Source organism: Pteropus vampyrus, unplaced genomic scaffold, assembly GCF_000151845.1.
Source record: "Pteropus vampyrus isolate Shadow unplaced genomic scaffold, Pvam_2.0 Scaffold79, whole genome shotgun sequence".
Classification (NCBI taxonomy): domain Eukaryota; kingdom Metazoa; phylum Chordata; class Mammalia; order Chiroptera; family Pteropodidae; genus Pteropus; species Pteropus vampyrus.
The window spans coordinates 418,332-438,370 of NW_011888860.1; the positions used below are offsets into that span (position 1 = coordinate 418,332).

General features: G+C 34.7%; 1 protein-coding gene, 1 non-coding gene and 1 pseudogene across 3 annotated transcripts in view; all 3 read right to left on the reverse strand.

Moving 5' to 3' along the window:
* The window catches only part of SMIM14 (small integral membrane protein 14), a 66,033-nt gene that overhangs the window by 29,752 nt on the left and 16,242 nt on the right, over window positions 1–20,039 (reverse strand). Inside the window, exons 2-3 of one of the 2 annotated variants that reach the window (XM_023532168.1) lie at window positions 19,674–19,734; window positions 17,584–17,693 (exon numbers count right to left, since the gene is read on the reverse strand). In XM_023532168.1, coding sequence (XP_023387936.1) covers window positions 17,584–17,693; window positions 19,674–19,701 — 138 coding nt within the window. In that variant the 5' untranslated portion in view covers window positions 19,702–19,734. The remainder of the gene's footprint in view (window positions 1–17,583; window positions 17,694–19,673; window positions 19,735–20,039) is intronic. The other variant, XM_011362746.2, reaches the window with a different exon arrangement.
* Window positions 7,777–9,584, reverse strand: LOC111741511 (annotated as a pseudogene).
* On the reverse strand, window positions 18,601–18,719 carry LOC111741559. The gene has a single exon (XR_002781020.1). It is a non-coding gene; the product is annotated as a 5S ribosomal RNA (ribosomal RNA).

A 20,039-nucleotide genomic window follows, 5' to 3' on the forward strand; every position in this document is an offset into this window, starting at 1 on the left:
GTGTTATTTTGCTATCTTTTTGCCACACTCAACACCTAGTCACAAATCTTTTAATGCCAAACTCGGCTCACATAACTTTTAATGCTGCACAGTATTCCATTTAATTTCATCATTTCCAAATTTGTATATGAAAAACAATGTGGTGACTGTTCCTATAAATACACTCTTATTTCATTAATCTCATTAAGATAAGGAAGAGAAGAATTGCTATAACAAAGGTATGTACATTTTAAGTTTTGGTATACACTGCCAAATTACAGGATGGGAAATTTAAAGAAATGACAAAAGATAAACAAAGCACATTTAATTCAAGTATTTCTATATAATCACACCACTACAGAAGTCCAGTGTTTCAACTGGGAGACCAGCTAGAACCTAATATTTCTGATTACATTTAGTTCTTAATGACTAAGTAGCATCTCCACATAGTTTCCTACAATATTAACAAAAATAATTTTGAAGGACAATAATCCATGTATATTTAAGCCTCAAAACTTCAAATAATCAAGTTAAAAGCAAGTCTGAATATCTTGAAAATACTTTTTATATGTCTAATACTAATAGGTTGGGCTACTTTGCCCAAATGATATGCATGTACTTTCCCCAATCCTACCAAATACCATCTGAATTTCATTTATTGAACCAAAAATTATCACATAATTTATGGCTACTAACGAGACAATAGTACAATTTATATGCTATATCCTTCTGGTACAGTCTATTTTGATTACATATAATAATATATAAATGCACAGATTTGTGACTGGCCAAGCAAGCGACAGTGATCATGAGGTGGGATGGGTGAGTGGGGGAAGGGAAGGACAAGAGAAAGGGGGACTTTGACGTTTTGTCCTATATTTCTATATTACTTTATGTATTCATAATTCAGATAGTCACATATTACATGTGTTATTAAAAAAAAAAAGGCAAAGACACACACACATGAGACAAAATTCCAAAAATGATGCTACCTTTAATTTGCTGTTCTGGACTAAATAAATTTAGGTCTCCTCAAAATTCTTATGTTGAAGTCCTAACTCCCAATGTGATGGTATTAGGAGGTGGGGCTTTTCAGAGGTGATAGGTTATATGAGTGGAGTCCTCATGAGTGGGATTCTTGCTCTTATAAAAAAGGCCCAAGAATGCTCTCTTGCCCTCTCTCCCCTATGAAAGGATATGAGAAAATGGCTCTCTGCAACCCAGAAGGCGGCTCCCACCAGACCCAACCATGCACCCTGATTGTGAACTTCTAGTCTCCAGAACTGTGATAAATTTCTGCTTATAAGCCACCCAGTCAGTAGTATTGTTTTAGCTGCCTGAACTAAGACATTGTTAACATGTAAAGTAAATAGTTCATATGCACAAATATATATGAACTATTATCTCTCCTATGTAAACCAATTTCTAGAAAGATGTAAATGGCAGATTGTATTTTCTAAAAACAGCCACAGCAGTATTTCCAGTCACATGTGCTCTTCCAGAATCCTGCCACTCCTGATCAGGAGATGGAGTGTATTTTCCCTTTCTCTAGAACATGAGAGCAGGCTCGTGACTGCTATAACCAAGAGTTTAGCAGAAGTGTTATATGTATGTGACTTCTTTAGGCTAGTTCCTAAAAAGTATGTGGCTGCTGCCTGGTTCTCTCCCTCCTCCATCCTCTCTTGGGATGGACGCTTGCCCTTGGAACCAAGCCACTATGCTGTGAGAAAGCCAAGCAGCCACATGAAAAGATCATATGTAGATGTTCTGGTTAATAGTACTAGTTAGGGTTTCAGCCACCCAACAATATCAACTGCCAGACAGTGAGTGAGCAAGCCTCCAGATGTTTCCTGCTCTGAGCCTGAGTTTCCCAGCTAGGAATCCAAACATTGTGCAGCAGATAAGCCATCTCTACTGTGCTCCATATTAATTCTAGACACACAGTTTGTCAACTTAATAAACGGTAGTTTTATGCCATTAAGTTTTGGAATAATTTTGTATACAGCCACAAAAACTGGAACAACATAAAAGAAACTGCTAATAGTTCATATTCAGTAAAGTGGCAACATGGAGTTGGAGAACACAGAAGAATTTTTGCTTTTCCCTTTCTACACTTACTATTGATTGAATTTTATGCCATGAGGACATGCAATGGTTATATTATCTTTTAAATAAAACAAACTCGCTTCCTAATTGGTAAAATCAACTGTACCACTAATCATAGGAGGACTAACTCATCTTCTAGTTCCTGGATAATAGTGTTAATAAGAAGAATTAAGATATGAAAGAAATACATACAAAAAATTTTCCTTTATTGACTAAAATAAAGCCCAAAAGTCGATCGTATGATTAAAAAAGGCTTTGTAGCAACATGAAAATGCTAAATATTATTAAATTGGAGAAGATACATATGTCTATATATACATATATACTATAGTATCTAAATATATATTTGTTAGAAAGATCTGGGAAGATGCACACCAAATTCATCTAGAGAAGTAGGGAATAAGCCAGATTTGGAGAAGTGACTGAGGAGTTTAGTCTTAACTTTCAATGTACTGATCAATTGTTTTTTCAGAAGAACATATTCATGTATTATTTACATCAATAAATATTTTACAAAATTAAAATAAATAGGAAAAGATTGTAGTAGATATATTTGTTGAATAGAAAGGTTTCTCAAGAAAAATTTCTGGCACATATACTTTTCTTCCAGGAAAAAGCCAATAGGTCTTAATGTGACTTATTTAAGTATAGCAAACATTAGTCACAATTTACAGGGCCTTTAGGCCTATAAATAGGAATCTGACCAAGGACCTTCCAAATCACATGCTTATAGTACTTTTATATGGAAACAAATTTAAGTAAATTAAAGATATAGATGTTTCGATTACACTGCCTAGCTGAAATATAGAGCTCAACAAACAAAAAAGGATTACCTGCATTCCAAATATTAGGTTACAACAGAGAACAGGAAAAACACAGAGCCTAATCCAAGTTAACATTTCTAAATTCATCTGTTCTTTCTTTCTGGAACTCCTATCATTACAGAAGAAACTATATACCAAGAAAGAGCTGGTTAAGCAGAACAGAAGGAGGTAGCAAGGGAGCTGAACTAAGTGATGCCAGAATAATTCTGCAAATGGATTCAATGGGAATCAATAAATGTCTCTCTCCAGGCAGTTTTTATGGTTGTAAGGAAATGAGTGGTTTAAAACAAAACTAGATATGTTATAGGGAAATATCACTTTTTTTTCTTTGAAGAATACTAACCTCAGACAGGGCGTGCACATACACAAAAAGAATACTAGACAACTTAGAAGAATTAAGATTAATTAGATTATTGTTTTGTGTTGGAATTTTTCTACATATATAGTAGTATTCTACTATAAGATTACTAAAACTCCATATTTATCACTGGGCATATTCCCATATTAAATCAAGTAATAAAACACAGAACTATATGTAACATGATAAAGATGTCTGATTTTAATTGAAGGAAATTCACTGTATATTCCTAATCACCTCTCTGAGTCCTATTAGCCAGTATTTAACAAGTAAAGCATTAAAGTTCTAATTAGAATTAGACTAAGACAGAAAAATATCTGTAATGTCAAGATAATACCTCCATTTTTAATGTTTCTGAACATTCTCAAGACAAATAGAAACATACATGCACCTGGAAAAATACAATTGCATTAAGAACAGTCTAACACTTGTATAACGCAATGATGTAATTAAATCATAGAAAGGCGACATGGCAAGAGAAGTAAAACTTTGTCATGAGCACCTCAAAATGGTCATTCTTTGTTCTGCAGTCTTATCAACTATGAACTTAAATACTGCCTATAATGTATCATTTAAAAATGCTCCTGTAATAATATAGTCAGAGATATAGTCATTTCCTTTAAAGTCCATACTGCAGATAGACAATAAAATAAATAATCAGATTTATATTCTTTGTACTGGTACAGCTTAGCAGTTAAGCGATCAAAACATATGTAAGTACTGATGAGGCAATAGTAGAGTTTGAACTGCTATTTGTATCCATAAATCCTTTAGGAGACATACAAATTATATATCATACATATATAAAATATGTTTTACATTCTGATGAGAAAAAAAAAATCTACCAGTTTAGAAACTGAAGAAAGTCTCGGAATTATTGAAAAGCTAAATATCATAGAATATAGTATCTTATTTTCAAATCATATTTTAAAAAATTTTATTCTCCAGTGAAAAAACTCTGTAATTAGAAATTTTTGTATAAATCTCTATTGCTTTTAATAAGCTTCGAAGATGCTTAAAAAGTTTTAATTTCATTACTTGAATAGTTAATGCATTCAGTTTTGAAACGTAAAAGTACTGTGAGGAGTCTCTCCTGCTTTCTCCTATCCCTCTACCGCTCCCTTGATTTCAGGTAAAGTGCTTTTTGAGGTACCTGAAGGAGAACAATAGGCAGTGGAGTAGAACATAAGTACTAAAGAAACATCACAGGGCCTAGAGCTAAACTCAGGGTTGACTGTGCCTCTGCTATTCTCTAACCAGCTACAACACCTGGGAAAAGTGATTTAACCTTTCTGTATCTAAGTTTCCTCATTTGTAAAAGGAAAATCTACATCAGATGCTTCTGTGGGCTTAAAATAGTGCCTAGACTCATTTTAAACTCTCCTCAATATAACCATTGGTATGAGTCTCAGGTATATCTCTTCAAAATTCCTCTATGCGCTTACAAACATATTACACTAACCTACACACACCCTCTAAGCTGCAAAGGTATCTCTATGACTCACACTAACATTTCTCATATACTTCTGAAACATGCCTCTTATATTTCTAATAGCTTTTGCATTCTGTTTCAGGACATAAAGATTTATATCTTTTTGATGCTTTTTTTTTTTTTTTTTTTGGTCAATAGAATTCCTGTGTTCCATTTAATTGTTTTAGCTTTGAGTTATATTTTGTGTGAGATTTAGAGTATCACATTCTTTGGGGGGAGCTTTTCCCCACTCCTTTATCATTTATCTAAGATATTTTGTTTTCAGTGTTTGTCTCCCTTGTAAACAGCATTTAAAAACTCTAAACAATATTTTAAAACTCCAATCTCTCTCTTCTAACAGGGGAATGTAACCTAGTCACCCATAACATTTTACTCTATACTTTCTATTAACTATGCTTCTCTTCTTTTTTCTTGCCTGCTTCATAAGCTAATTTCAGTTTCCTTTTTTTTTTTTTTTAAACTCTATTCTTTTCCCATTCAAAGGTTCTCAAATGTCAGTACTATGGCATCCAGAATATGTGAGAAGCAGATTTTTGTTACTGGCCAGAGTCCCACATGACTTTCACATGTCCTGCCACATATTCACATAAGTAAAAAACCTGAGCTTGTAATCTAAGTTCAGTTCAAAGAAAAAAAAAAGTATTTTTTGAATGGTTTTACTTGATACTGAATTATCAAGGAATCTAACTGCACTTTAGCATTTAAATTAAGGGAAGATTATACTTCATTTTTTAAAATTCATTTATTTAAATTAGTTTCAAGTAACAGTACATTGATTAGACATCTCTATAGCTCATAAAATGATCCCCCCCAATTGCTCCCTCCCTCCCCTGGCCCTCTACCTAGCCATCATATTAATGCTAACTGCATTCCCTCTGCCGTGCTCCCCATCCCCATGACCAACTATCAACTACTAATTGCTACTTCTTTAACCCTTCACCCCATTCTCCTAGCCCCCCAACGCCTCTCCCCTCTGTCCGTCACCAAATTGTCAACTATATTTGTGAGTCTGTTTTTTATTAGTTTGTTTTTATTCCTTAGATTCCGCATATAAGTGAAATCATATGGTTTTTATCTTTGTCTGACTTATTTCACTCAGCGTAAGAACCTCTAGCTCCTTTCATGTCCTTGTAAATGGTGGGATTTCATTTTTTTTTTAATGGCTGAGTAATATTCCATTGTATATATGAACCACAATTTCTTTATCCAATCATCTGCTGATGGGCATTTAAGTTGCTTCCATATCTTGGCTATTGTAAATTGTGCTGCCATGAATATTGGGGTGCATAGATCTTTACTAATTATTGTTTTGGTTTTCTTTGGATAAATACCCAGAAGTGCAATTGCTAGGTCAAAAGGTATATATCCATATTTAATTTTTTGAGAAACCTTCAAACTGTTTTCTATAGCGGCTGTACCAATTTGCAATCCCACCAACAGTGTATGAGGGTTCTCTTTAATCCGCATCCTTGCCAACACTTGCTGTTTTTTGATTTATTGATGACAGCCATTCCGACAGGTGTGAGGTGATATCTCATTGTGGTTATAATTTGCATTTCTCTGATGGTTAGTGACCTTGAGCATCTTTTCATATGTCTATTAGCCATCTGTATTTCCTCTTTGGAGAAGTATCTGTTCAGGTCTTCTGCCCATTTTTAATTGGATTTTTTGTTGTTGTTGAGTTGTAGAAGTTCTTTATATATTTTGGATATTTAACCCCTTATCAGATGTATCATTAGCAAATATCTTCTCCCAGTCGGTTGTCTTTTGTTTTGCTGATGGTTTCCTTCATTTTGTTTACAACTTTACCAAGAATAGTTCACCATTTCAGAAAATCGCATTGCTGTTCGTGTTTAAGACTAGCACAAGATACTTGTGTGAGTCTGCATTTATAACCATAACATTCATAATGATCTTTCATATATTAGACATACCTATTTCAATTTGTCTTCTAATGTAGCTGTACCCAATCATTTTCTTCCAACAACTCTGCTTGATCTTCTATTCATATTTATTAATAAAGGACTAGGTTGGTGAACAGTTAGGGTATACAAACAGCTTCCCTTATCATGGAAGCATGTAGGCAGGCTACAGAAGTTCCTAATGCTCAAAGTAGGGATGGCGTCATTCTAGGCTTTATAATACATTTCATTCCTTGACCAGGAATTCTTTCTTTTTTTTATATTTAATTTTATTAAATTTTTTCTTAAGGTTTTTTATTTTTTATTTTTGCAATATCATTCCATACAAAAGCAAGAGAAACATAACAATCCTAACAAGAAGTTTACAATTGAATATTTGAACAGAAAATCTATATATATCATCATTAACAGCAATTTTACATGGTAAATTATGTAAAAAAAATGTTCTTTCTGATTCCCTCTGCTACATTAACTCTTGGAGTATTATTGGTACAAGGCCTACCTAGCACTATTTACAAGTACCAAATTAAGACTGTATAACTTAAATAAAATCTATTAATTTAACAGCTCAATTTAATATCCTCGACTATTTAGTGCTGTTTGAGGGGAAAAATCCTCCTTGACATATTGACAAAAGGCCAAAAATTAAATTTACATAAAGATATTAAAGGTATCCAAATCTGAGCATACTTAGACATCAGTAAAGAAAGCTGATGCTAGACTGGTCCAGAACATAGTTAAACCTGAACCAGACATCTGACAAGTGGCAACTTAATGTCTAAAATACTTGTGGAAAACCAGTTAAAGGATGCTTGTCAGGTTAACTTGGAGGGTGGTAGGGATTATGCAATTAAGTTTGTTGCAAGATTGCTTCAAGTTCAATTTTCATTGGATTTATCCCCATTTATGATTTAGAACATGCAAAATTCGCTATATGTAAAACTTTCTTAGGAAAATAAGACAAGAATAATTCACCATAAGATAATAAACTATTAACAGAACCCACCCAGTTAAAAATGCACAAGGCATGCTTGGCTGGCCCTCCACCTAGCCAGGTAGAGGCAACTTCCTTTCAGTGGCCACCACATGCACTAGTTAGCTCATGGCAAAGAAATCTTTCAAGGGTTCAGTTACACAAGCTTCCAAATTTTACTCTCTTCTGCTTGGCAGTCCACGTGTGTAATGTTGGTAGGTGTGCCAGAGTACATAGGGAAGTTATCCTGAGAGCTGATCTGGGACTTGGAACTGCTTTCTGTAGATTTGGTCTCCATTTCCCTGAGGTCTACAGGACGTATTTTTTCAAAATCACATCTTTCTTCAGCTGGAGGATCCCAAAAATGCAGAGCCATCTTACAGAGTTTGATCTGCCGATCCCACAATCATTGACTATACTTCTTGAATTTGTTGAGGGGAGGGGATTGTCTTGGGATGAATGCCAGGTTGTCAAAGGTGTCTTGGGGCTTCTTTAATACAGATGTTATAGGAGATGATATTCTTTTCATAGCTGATCTACTTCTGTCTTCAAGTCAGCAGGAAGTGCAGATGTAGACTCCTTCAAATCAGAACTTCTTGATGATGATTTTCTCTTTCTTCAAAGTCATTTACAAGTTTTCTCTTTCATCTTGAAATTTGTTAACTCTGGTCCCCATTTCATCTTCTTCAACTGCACCTGCCCTGTCTGTACATCTAGAATAGGGCTTTGGACCTTCAGGAGTAGTAAAGGTGTTGGATCTGCGGTGATGCGCCCACTTCGCTGGGCCCTCAGCGTCCCTGGCTATCCTGCACACTGGGCCTGCCGTGGGCTCTGCGCTTGTGCTCAAGGCTCCCTCTCGAGGAGGAAGGGGGAAGGGGTTGCGACCAAGAGGCTGCACCCCAGCATTCTCTTTTTCTTCCTACTTGACATTCACTATAGAGGTTTGGGGTTTCCTAGCTTCTCTCTTGGTCCATAACTAGGAGTCCTCTTGGTCCATAACTAGGAGTCCTCTCCATGAATATCTTTCACTTGTCTTAGCAGTAATCCTAGTTTTACCCTGCATAGCAAAGGCCTCAGCCAATCACCTTATATTGCTTAGAGAGAAAAAGATGTACAACAGATTCAGCAATCTAAAAGATTCACACCTACTTTTTGTACTGCCTAAATTGGAAGTTTTCTGCTTTCTGTTTTGTTTTAATTTTCATTATTCATGTACACAATTTAGACTTAAACACTTCTATAAGTTTGCTCCCCCAAAAAGCAGTTCCTCAACTCTTCCCCATTTCCCACTCTACAGAGGTAAGTACTTTCAAATTTTAGCTGTTTATTTTAGTATTAACTTTCTTGTCTTTATACATAAATATACATTGTTTATACTCCTTGATTTTTCAGTTAAGCTATAACCATTGATTCACCCACAGAAAATGACCTAATTCTCTTTTCCTGACCCCACCTTACATGTACTCTTCCCAGATAATAAGTTATATCATAAATTTATTTAGTTCCATTTAGTAAGTTTTAACATCATTATGACTATGTAAATGCTCTTCAGAGTTGAGCCATGTAGCAAACTATAATTACTTTTTTCTTTTCTGTACTAATTTCTGTCTTTCCTTACTTGATAACATTCTTTTGTTTTCTTCATTTATTTAGTTTTCTGACTTTTCAAAACTTGTTTTCAGTTATCTAGACCACAAAATGCCTATGCTCACCAGGTATCTACTAATTCAACTTTTTGAAAAAGTCTGTCCTACAGCCATGTGAAACCCTCCCAACTAAACCAGCTATCCATCCTGTGGTCCTGGTGCACAGCTATCACCCTGGAATCAATTTTCACCATTATCCTGGAAATTACTTTTGCCTCTCTTATGTCCTGGATCTCCTGCTTTTCACACTCCAGATCTTGGCCTTCTTTCTTTAATGCCTTCATTTTGATGAAAAACAATTCACTGTTTAGTAATTTATCTAAGAAAGGACAGGAAATAAAATTCTTGAAGACAAATATTTAAAGACCTCCTACTTGACTGGTTAGATATAGAATGCTAGCTTGGTAATAATTTCCTTTCCAAATTTAAAGTCATTGTACCAATGCCTTCCAGTTTTGCTGTTGAAAAGTCCTTTTCTTTTACATGTGACCTATATTTTCCAGGCCAGAATTGTTAAAGTGAGCAAAGGGAAAGAGCGGGGTCGAGGGGGACAGATCATGTAGAACCATGTAAATTTTGTCTTGTCATTTTAGTGTTATAGGAAGCTACTGTAGGATTTTGAGAAAAAGAGGAACGTTACCTGACTTATTGAAAATAGGTCACTTTAGCTGCTATAGTGAGACTAAACTTGAGGGGAGTAGGACTTGGCAAGAGAAGACCCATAGGGAGGCTAATTTCAATAAGCCAGGCAAGAGATAATTACAGATTAGACCAGGATGTTGCACTGGAGGTGTGAGAAATGGCTGGGTTCTGGTTGCGTTTTTAAGGCTGAGCTAAAAGGATTTGTTTCTGCATTAGCTATAGGGTTGAAAGAACAGAATAAAAGATAGCCCGAGCAACCGGAATAATGGTGCAAACAGAGAAGACAGAAAAGTGTACGCTTGGGGGCAAGAAAAGAAGTTCAGTTATGCAAACATCAAGTGTAAGAGTCTTATTAGTTATCCAAATGGAAATGTTACAACAACAGCCAGGTATACAAAGGTGTGGAATTCAGGAGCAGCAGCATCATGGCTAGACTAGTTTGCTACGTGACTTCGGCTCTCATCTTGGCACTTACTTTCCCTTTTATCTTATTGATTTTCATGTCAGGTTCTCCAAGATGAGCCACATATCCTTTCAATATGTCCTTTTCTGTTTAAATCAGCCAGAACTTCTATTACTGGCAATAAACAACCTTAACTGATATCATTACTAAGTCATAGAAAGAAGTTAGTTTTAAATAGTGAATGAATACAACTTTATTAAAATGGAAAAGAACTAATGGTAAAATCATAACTGCTCCTAAACCGAATATAGCCTTTGGCAAAGCCCATCTATTTCCACAGAACAGACAAAACTAAACTGCAGCTCTGCATATAACCAATGAGCTAACCATAAATAATCATTAAAATCCTCAAATTTCCCGAGGTTTCTACTTGCTATTTGCATTTCAAATTCTTAGGAATCAATAATACTCTAACCTATAAGGAAACCCAATTACATGAGGACAAAAGTAACAAAAATTCCAAATTAGTACTTGAAATGATTGAGATGTTATTCTATTACAAGGACGAATTAAACATCCAGTTTTAGAAAAATGAGAATAAGTCTGTGCTCTGTCGTCATACTGTAACATAACATTATTACATCTGTGAGTTTCCTGAGCACACAGGCATCTAAGTTCTGGTAGTTATAGCTCATGTAAAAAAATTACACTCTCAGATAAATTGTTTTTAAAATATAGGCTAGGAAGTTAGTTTGAAAGTTCAATGAATATTAACAGGTACTATGAAAAAATATCCTCTGAAGTATAAAAGATAATGGATGCATGAGAAGTAGAGGAGCCTACTATATTACAAAAGGTATTGGTAACATTTAAATGAAAAAATCTGTAATTTTTGTTAAATACCATTTTTCTGATTATAAACTATATCACCACAGAAAATACAGGAAACTATAAAAGAGAATTCTCACCACAATTTCTACAATCCAGAGAGAATACTGTTAATATTTTGGTGTATTTTTTCTAGCCTTTTTTCCTATGCACACATACATGGATTGTGTGTATGTATACACAAAAGCAAAACCATACTACTATTTTTATATTCCTTTTTAAATTTCATATAACATATGCATTTCTCTCGTTATATTCTTCAAAGACAATTATTTTAAACATCGGTATAAATTTCCATCATATGAGTGTGATCACATAATCACCTACCTGCTGGCAGACATTTAAGCTGTTTATAACTTTTTACTACTATAAATAATGCTACAGTAAACATGATGCATTAAACTTTGAATTTCTAAATTTAGAAACACTATTTCAAAAGACACTACAAAACATTTAAAAAGCACTTAACAACATCAATAAAGTACATATGGCCCAACAATGCCAACTGATTCTGAATTTAAATTTAAAAAAATATGCATGAATTAAAAATTATAATGCATGATTAAATTTGAACAAATCTCTATCAAACGTAATCAGCAAATTTAACAAATCAAATGAGTTTCTCCTCCCTTCTGAAATCTTCAATACTGCTATCACAGAGAACAAACTGATGATTGCCAGGTAATAGAGGAGTTGAGAGGCTGGGAGAAAAAGGTGAAGGGTTTGAGAAGTACAAATTGGCAGTTACAAAATGGTCATAGGGAGGGATCTTTGAAAATATGGCAGAGTGAGACATGTCCCCAGATCTCTCCCCTTGAAACAACAATAAGCTGAACATCTAAAACTCAACAAAAAACACCCAAACTGCACACCAGCACATCTGAGCATGGGATCTGCGCATAAGACCTACCACAGGTCAGAACCGCGAGTGTCAGGCTATGGACTGGGACAAACAAAACAGCTGCCTCTGGCAGCCCCCAGAGCTACCTATAGGAGGACGGGGAGGGGAGAAGGAGCAGTGAGGTCCCTGAACAGCCCTGCCTGGGAAAGCTGTGAACTCCCCCTAGCTGGCAGCAAGGCCAGTCACCAGGGCAGAAGGCAGAGAAGCGGGACAGCAGAAAAATAACAGTTGAATTTTACCAGCCGCAGTTGCAAAACCGAGGCTGAGACGCAGCCCCCAACCCCCAATCCAGAGGGGTCCTCCCCCCATACCCTCCGAGACCAAACACCGCGGGGCCCCAGGAGCATCTGAACAAACGCTATTGAAACTGTTGCTAACACTGTAAGGAACTAAAACTGAGGGTAGCGAGCGTGAATAAATATCTATTGAAAAATAAAAAGGCATTTTTAAGGCTTTAAATAAAGCACGGATCCAAGAGGCTTAGACGACACCTACCGGAAACCAAAAGAAAAGCACGCTAAAGACAGACATTTATATAATAAATCTTCATTCTCGTAAAAAAGCAAAATACATTTCCATTAATGCCCAGGCAGAGAAAGAGTCCATTTAACACCACGAACAACCAAGGTGACAAGACATCTCAGAAAGAAAAAGAAAAATCTCCAGAAAATAAGCTTACAGACATAGAAATATGGAATTTAAATCACAGAAAATTCAGGATGGTACTTCTGAAAAAACTCAGTGATACCCAAACAAATCATATCAACAATTTCAGGAATTGAAAAAACAACTAGATGAGCAGAGCAAGGAGATTGAAATCCTCAAAAAGAACCATATAGAACTTCTAGAGATGAAAAACACGCGAAAAGAGATGAAAAATGAAATAGCAAGCTTGGGAAATAGAGTTGACCAAATGAAGGAAAGGACCAGTGATATCGAAGACGGAAATCTAGAAATAAATCAGAAGGAAGAAGAGAGAAACCAAAGAATGAAAAATAATGAAAGAGAAGTTCAAGAACTAGCTGATACCATCAGGAGAGGAAATATAAGAATAGTGGGCATTATCAAAGGCGAGGAAAAGGAACACGGACTGCAAAGCATTTTCAGACAAATAGCAGATGAGAATTTCTCAACTCTAACGAATGAGCTACAGAGCTTAGAATTCAAGAAGTCAACAGAACACCCAATTATCTCAAACCAAAAAGGCCTTCACCAAGACTAATCATATTAAAATTATCAAAAATCAATGACAAAGACAGAATTCTTAGGGCAGCCAGGGAGAAGAAAATGGTAACTTATAAAGGAAAACGCAATGGATTATCTTCGGTCTTCTTAGTGCAAACCTTAAAAGTCTTAAGAGTCCAGAAGTAAACTCATATTTATATGGGCAAATAATTTTTGAAAAAAATGCCAATAATGCAAAAAATGCCAATAATGCAAAAAAATGCAAATAATTTTTGAAAAAAATGCCAAAAACATACAGTGGAGAATGGAAAGCCTCTTCAATAAATGGTGCTGAGGAAACTGGAAAGCCCCCTGAAAAAGAACAAAACTAGACTGTTGTGTATCACCACACACAAAAATTAACTCAAAATGGATTAAGGACCTGAATAGAAGACCTGAAACAATAAAATGCATAGAAGAAAATATAGGAACTAAACTCAAGAACCTTGGACTTGTAAAGAGGATTTTATGAATTTGACCTCAAAAGCAAGGGAAGTAAAAGCTAAAATAAATGAATGGGACTACATCAAACTAAAAAACTTCTGCTCAGCAAAAGAAATCATCAACAAGGTAAAGAGACAACCATCCGAATGGGAAAATATATTTGCAAGCAACACCTCCAATAAGGGCCTAATATCCAAAATATACAGAGAACTCATATGACTCAAAAACAACAAAAAAAAAAAACAAAGGATCTAATCAAAAAATGGGCAGAGGACCAAAACAGACACTTCTCCCAAGAAGACATACAAATGGCCAATAAATATATGAAAAGATGCTCAACATCACTAGCTATAAGGAAAATGCAAATCAAAACCACAATGAGATACCACCTCACACCTGTTAGAATAGCTATAATCAACAGAACAAGTAATAACAAATGCTGGAGAGAATGCGGAGAAAAAGGAACCCTCATACACTGCTGGTGGGACTGCAAATTGGTACAGCCACTGTGGAAAACAGTATGGAGGTTCATAAAAAACTAAGAATTGATCTACCATATGATCCAGAAATCTCTCTACTGGGTATTTACCCCAAACACTTGAAAACACATATCCGAAAAGATATTTGCACACCAATGTTCATAGCAGCATTATTCACAGTGGCCAGGACATGGAAGCAACCAAAAAAGGGAGGGCTCAAATATTCAAATTCGCAAAGGGAAAAGGAGATAAGGCACACGCAGAAGAAAATAGCTGACAAAAATAGCAGAAGAAAATAGTTATATATATAACTATCCTTTAGATAGTCATAATGGTAACCACACACCAAAGATTCAGAACTGAAGTATATAACATAAAACAAGAAAAACTAGAGGCAAAACCCACAAAAGCCAACCAAAAAAAAAAAAAAAACAAACAAACAGAAACACAAGTATAAGGAAGCAAACACCGAGCTACTAGAAAGCAAAAGATAAAATGGCTATCAGAAGACCTCATAATTCAATAATCACCCCTAATGTAAATGGACTGAACTCACCAATAAAAAGGCGCAGAGTTGCGGACTGGTTCAAAAAACAAAACCCAACCATATGCTGCCTCCAGGAGTCACATCTCAGCTCCAAAGACAAATATAGACTCAAAGTGAAAAGGTGGAAAATAATATTCCAAGCAATGATATTCAGAGAAAAGCAGGAGTAGCGGTACTAATATCAGACGAAATAGACTTCAAGATAAAAAAGGTAAAGAAAGGTACTGAGGGACACTTCATAATGATAAAGGGAATCATGCACCAAAAGACACGACAATTATTAATATCTATCCTCCCAATCAGGGAGCCCTGAAATATGTAAAGCAATTACTAACAGAACTAAAGGGAGAAACTGACCAAAACACTATCGTAGTAGTGGACCTAAATACCCCACTGTCAGATATGGACAGATCATCCAAACAGAAAATCAGTAAGGAAATAACAGCCTTAAATGACACATAGGACCAAACTGGACATAATTGACAGTTACAGAGCCTTCCGTCTCAAAACAGCTGCTTATACATTCTTCTCTAGTACACATGAAACATTCTCAACAATCAACTCCACAAGAACACTACTAGAAACAATAAGCAAATACAGAAAAGTCTCTGGATACAAAATCAACATTCAAAAATTCATAGTGTTTCTATACTCTAAAAACGAAGTGTCAGAAAAAGAAGTGGAAAAAATAATTCCTTTTGCAATTACAACAAAAAGGATAAAATACCTAGGAATAAATCTAACGAAACATGTGAAGGACCTATATAATGAAAACTACAAGACCCTATTAAAAGAAATCAAAGAAGATACAAAGAAATGGAATGATATTCTGTGTTCTTGGATTGGAAGAATCAACATAGTCAAAATGACCCTATTACCTAAAGCATTATACAGATTTAATGCAATCCCCACCAAATCCAATCAGCACTTTTTAAAGAAATGGAACAAAAAATTATCAGATTTGTATGAAAGCACAAAAGACCCCAAATTGCCAAAGCCATCCTGAGAAAAAAGAACGAGGCTGGTGGCATCACTCTGACTGACTTCAAATTACACTAGAAAGCGACAGTAATCAAAACTGCATGGTACTGGTAGCAAAACAAAACAGTCATGGGGATGTAAAGTATAGTATAGAGAATATAGTCAATAATATTATAATAACTATGTATAGTGTCGCTGGGGGGTACTAGATTTATTGGGAGAATCAGTTCATAAGCAATATAAATGTCTAACCACTATGTTGTCCACCTAAAATTATATACAAGTAGATCACCATCAATAATTTATATTATGTGAAAATATCCATCACAGGCTAAAAAATGTGGACTTTTCAAGGATTTGTAATGTACCTTCAAACCAGGATTGCTATAAACATATCCTATCAAGCATGAACTAATGTGGCCATTTTAAAAAAAGAAAGCTAAACATGACCTTCCTGACAATCTACTAAAGAGAATATAAATGTACAGGGCATCATAAAAGTAGGGTTTAGTTTTAGCCATCTCTAAAAAAGCAGCAGAGCTATTAAAAATTTTTAAAAAGCATGTTACTATATTAAAATAAAAAATACTATACTAATAAAGAGTTAATAACCCTTTTTAAAAACTGATCTCCTTGGAAAATTTACCACAGTTAAATTACAAGTCTATTTGTTGTTACTAATATCACAGTAATTTGAAAAAAATTTGCCTTGATTTAATTGAATTTAGACACAAAAAGTACCAGCTCTTTAACTTTATAACAGGAGAAACATTTTTTTTAAATATTCTTTCCTCGGACTCATCTATTTTCACTTCAAGTTATCAGACATATGACATTTCCATTATATTTCTATACCAAAAGAGTCTGATTTAATTTTAAGTGATTAGTTTATTGCTCTCCTAAGGCATTCTTACGGATCATAAGTCCTACAATATGCTGATTCTAAAAAAAATACAATTTCCAAGAAACAGACTCTGATCACTATATATAGACATTGAGTCAGCAGAAAACCTTATTAACTAGCAATAATTCAAATATTTGAGAAAATATTTGTATCTGCCTGTATTAACTAGCTAATTATAACATACATCTATACAAGAGCAGTCTAAAACAATAAAATGTTGTTATAATATGTAACACAATAATATACTTTATTGTCAATAATGGTCAAATTTCTCCTCTTCTACATAAAAAGTGTAAAGTATAATACATAAACAGCCAACATATTTGAACTTATAGATTAGGAAAGTCTTTAAAATGCCACAATTCAAATTTCATAATTCAAATCTCACTACAATCAATTCAATGAGACTATCCAAAGCCTATTATTCAGAAATCTGCCTCCGTCAAATAATTAATTTTAATTTAGAAATGCTTTCTATAGAGATTTTTTTATTGTCACGTCATTTGGAGAAGTAGGATTTGAGTCATATAACAGAAACTGACTTCACAGCAATTTATCAGGTAAACAAGCTCCTTACAGCTAATGACTATATGCATTAAGACAGAACAGAAAAAGCTGTACATGAATATGTTACCCACTTATAATGGGGAATTTCACCAACATAAATCTAACATAAAAACAGAAGTCCATTTTTATCTCCAATAAAAGAATTGCTGGCAAGCATTTTAACTATTATGACTTAAACCAATGTGGAATTTCAAATATGAAATACTTTTAGTTTCCATCAGATGAAAATAACCAACATTTTCATAGAAACAGAATGGAAGCGGTACAGTTCAGTTCTGAATAGGACTGTCCTGTTCATCTCACCAGATTGATCAGCCTTCTCATCGCATGTTCATGAGAACACACACATTCACAGGGATCGAATCCACCTTCTGCCATAATTATCCACCTTGATTTAACTTGACTGTTTAAATCTGGGAGGAAGGAAAAAATATTATAAGACTACTATTCAGAGTTACTCTTTCGAGCTATGAAAATTTCAAATATTGTACAGATTCACAATAGTTCTCTCAACCTAGTTCATATTTATGCATGATCTATATCTATAAATTTACTAATTTTATATGATTAATTTACTATATGAATTATGAAACTATACAAATGATTGGCTACCCCTTCTGCCATTTGATTTCCTATAAAATCAGTTAGATGCTCTGTACTGGCCCTACCTGTGAAACTGATAGTGCCAGAGCTCTACTCTGCCTAATTTCTTAATTCTTTAATTTTGTTAGGTACTTCTATGGATTGAATATTTATGTACCACTTAAAACTCCTATGTTGAAGCCTTAATTCCCAATGTGATGTTATCTGGAGGTAAGGCCTTTAGGAGGTGATTAAGTAATAAGAGTAGAGCCCTCATGAATGGAATTAGTGCTCTTAGAGAAAAGATATGAGAGAAATGATCTCTCTTCTCCACCATGTGAAGATACAGAAAGAAGGCATTAGTCTACAAAGCAGAGAGAAGGTCCTTCGCCAATGAAGGTCCTTCGCACCTTGATCATGGACCTCTCAGACTCTAGAACTATGGTATTTTGCCATAGCAACCCAAACAGTCTAAGACAACTTTGCAGCCTTTATCCCACACCAAGAAAACCCTCTGAAAGAAAAAAATGAGTTATGTAAAATGATACCAAGGGTTAAATTTGGGGGAAGGGGGGAGGATGAATTAACATTACTTAAGATGAAATAGCCTGAAAATAGCTGAGGTTTTATTTATTATTTATTTATTTATTTATTTTTAGGCGAGGCAACCCTTGGTTGACCTCACAGATTGCAAGGACCTCGTCAGCTTACAATCCTTTATTTTTTATTTTTTTTTCATGCCTACAGCACCTGGTCTTCCTAGGTAGTCTCCCATCCAAGTACTAATCAGGCCCGACCCTGCTTAGCTTCTGAGATCAGACAAGATCAGGCTTGTTCAGGGTGGCATGGCCGTAGACTGGGAAGGTTTTAAAAAATAAGATTAACAAGCAAGAAGACAAGATGGACTACTATTGATATTTAGGATCAAATAGATCAATGGAACAATTCAGAAATCAACTTAAAGGAACTCAGTTCATTCACTCATTCAAAAAATATTTAGCTGATGAATGGACAAACAAAATGTGCTACACATTAGAAATATAAAAGTGAGCAAAAACTGATATAGTTCTTACCCTAATGGTGTTCACATTCTAATGGTGGAGACAGATACTAATCTAAATACTTTTTAAACTATAATATAAACTTGTAAATACTATAAAAGATAAATGAACCAAAAGACCATACAGACAACCCACAGAATGAGAAAATATTTACAAATCATATATCTGATAAGGATTTACTATCCAGAATACATAAAAAACCTCCCTAACTCAATTACAAAAACCGCCTAATTTAAAAATGGGCAAAAGTCCTAAACAGACATTTCTCCAAAGATACACAATAAGTAGATGAAAAAAAATGTTCAATGTTATTAATCATTAGAGAAATACGAATCAAAATCACGATACAATTTCACTCCTATTAGGATGACTATAATCAAAAAAATGGAAATATGTGGAGAAATTAGAACCCTCCTTTATTGCTGATGGGATTGTAAAATGGTGTACTCTCTCTAGAAAAGTTTGATGGTTCCTCAAAAAGTTAAACAGATAATATCAATAACCCAGTAATTCCACTTCTAGGCATATACCCCCAAAATTTGAAAATTGAGACTCAACAGATACTTATCTGTTAAAAGGTAGAAACAACCCATATGTCCATCAACTGACGAATGGACAAACGAAATGTAGTATACACATATTATTCAGCCATAAAAAGGAATGAAGTTGATACATGAATGAACCTTGAAAATATTATGCTAAGTAAAATAAGTCAGACACAAAGGACAAATATTGTATGATTCCACTTACATGAAATATCTCCAATAGGAAAATTCATATAGACAGAAAGTAGAATGGTGGTTGCCAGGTGCTGGGGGAGAGGGAAATGGGGAGTTATTGCATAGTAAGTACAGTTTCTTTTCGGCGTGATAAAAGTTTTGGAAATACAGTGGTGACAGTTGCACAACAATGTAAGTGTAACCAATGCCACTGAATTGTATACTTCCCCTCCCCCAAGTTTCATTCCTGAGGTTCTTCTTTTTTATCAACATTATTGGGGTGACACTGGTTAATAAAATCAAATAGGTTTCAAGTGTACAATTCAATAATACATCATACATATATTACATCGTGTTCACCCAAAGTTAAATTTCCTTCCGTCATCTAAAATTTGAT